The sequence below is a fragment of the Gavialis gangeticus genome, unplaced genomic scaffold (genome assembly GCF_001723915.1).
Source record: "Gavialis gangeticus isolate Ggan-Ray unplaced genomic scaffold, GavGan_comp1, whole genome shotgun sequence".
Classification (NCBI taxonomy): domain Eukaryota; kingdom Metazoa; phylum Chordata; order Crocodylia; family Gavialidae; genus Gavialis; species Gavialis gangeticus.
In genome coordinates, this window is record NW_017728997.1 from 16,876,705 (window position 1) to 16,877,407 (window position 703).

At 45.0% G+C, this 703-nt stretch overlaps 1 protein-coding gene across 1 annotated transcript in view; it reads right to left on the reverse strand.

Annotated features, from left to right (window-relative positions):
* Positions 1-319, reverse strand: part of PTPRG (protein tyrosine phosphatase, receptor type G) — a 424,594-nt gene extending 424,275 nt beyond the window's left edge. The window contains exon 1 of the mRNA XM_019504585.1: positions 256-319. Within this exon, the coding sequence (XP_019360130.1) occupies positions 256-319 (64 nt within the window). The remainder of the gene's footprint in view (positions 1-255) is intronic.
* Positions 320-703: the final 384 nt, after the last annotated feature.

Consider the following 703-nt stretch of genomic DNA (forward strand, 5'->3'; position numbering starts at 1 on the left):
TTTTTTTTTTAAACTTTTTTATTTTTGACTAATCACCCACAAAACAACAGAAGACAATGCTACTGAAAAGAAAAATAAGTCACTGGGGTGCTCATGAACCATGCATACCAAAAATGCAGCATGTGCTCAAGCAATGGTAAACACTGGGCAGTGCCACTGCTGTGGAAGCAGATTTAGATTCAATCACAAGCAGCCTGGGGTGGCACAGTCATCACCTTCCTCCAGGCAAGCTCTAGCAGTTCATTCACCAAGTACATGATGAAGGCTTAAGAACTCCAGGAAGTCTTGCTATCGCATATCCAGAGCCACAACCCGGCATTTCGGCACTCGGTGCAAGTCATGGGCAGAAAGCCCCGCTATGCACTACTATGTGGTATTTGACGTGGTATCCCACTGGCGCTGTCCTTGCTCTGGTACTGACATATCAATGCCATTCATTCCAGCAAGGAGGACATCTACACTGCCTTCAAAACTAGGGGCAAGCATGAGCACGGTGTCAGGCAACCACACCAGGTGCCTCATCACACCCACAACATGAGGAAAAGGGCGGGGGGGAAAGGAATCTTAGTCCGACACCATAAATTAAATAAAGTGAATAACCTAAACCATCAACCAAAACAGAAAAAAGAGGAAAAAGACTCCCTATGATGCATCCTGGAGTCCTTTCATGGACTTATTATTACACTCAACATTGGCTTTTTTT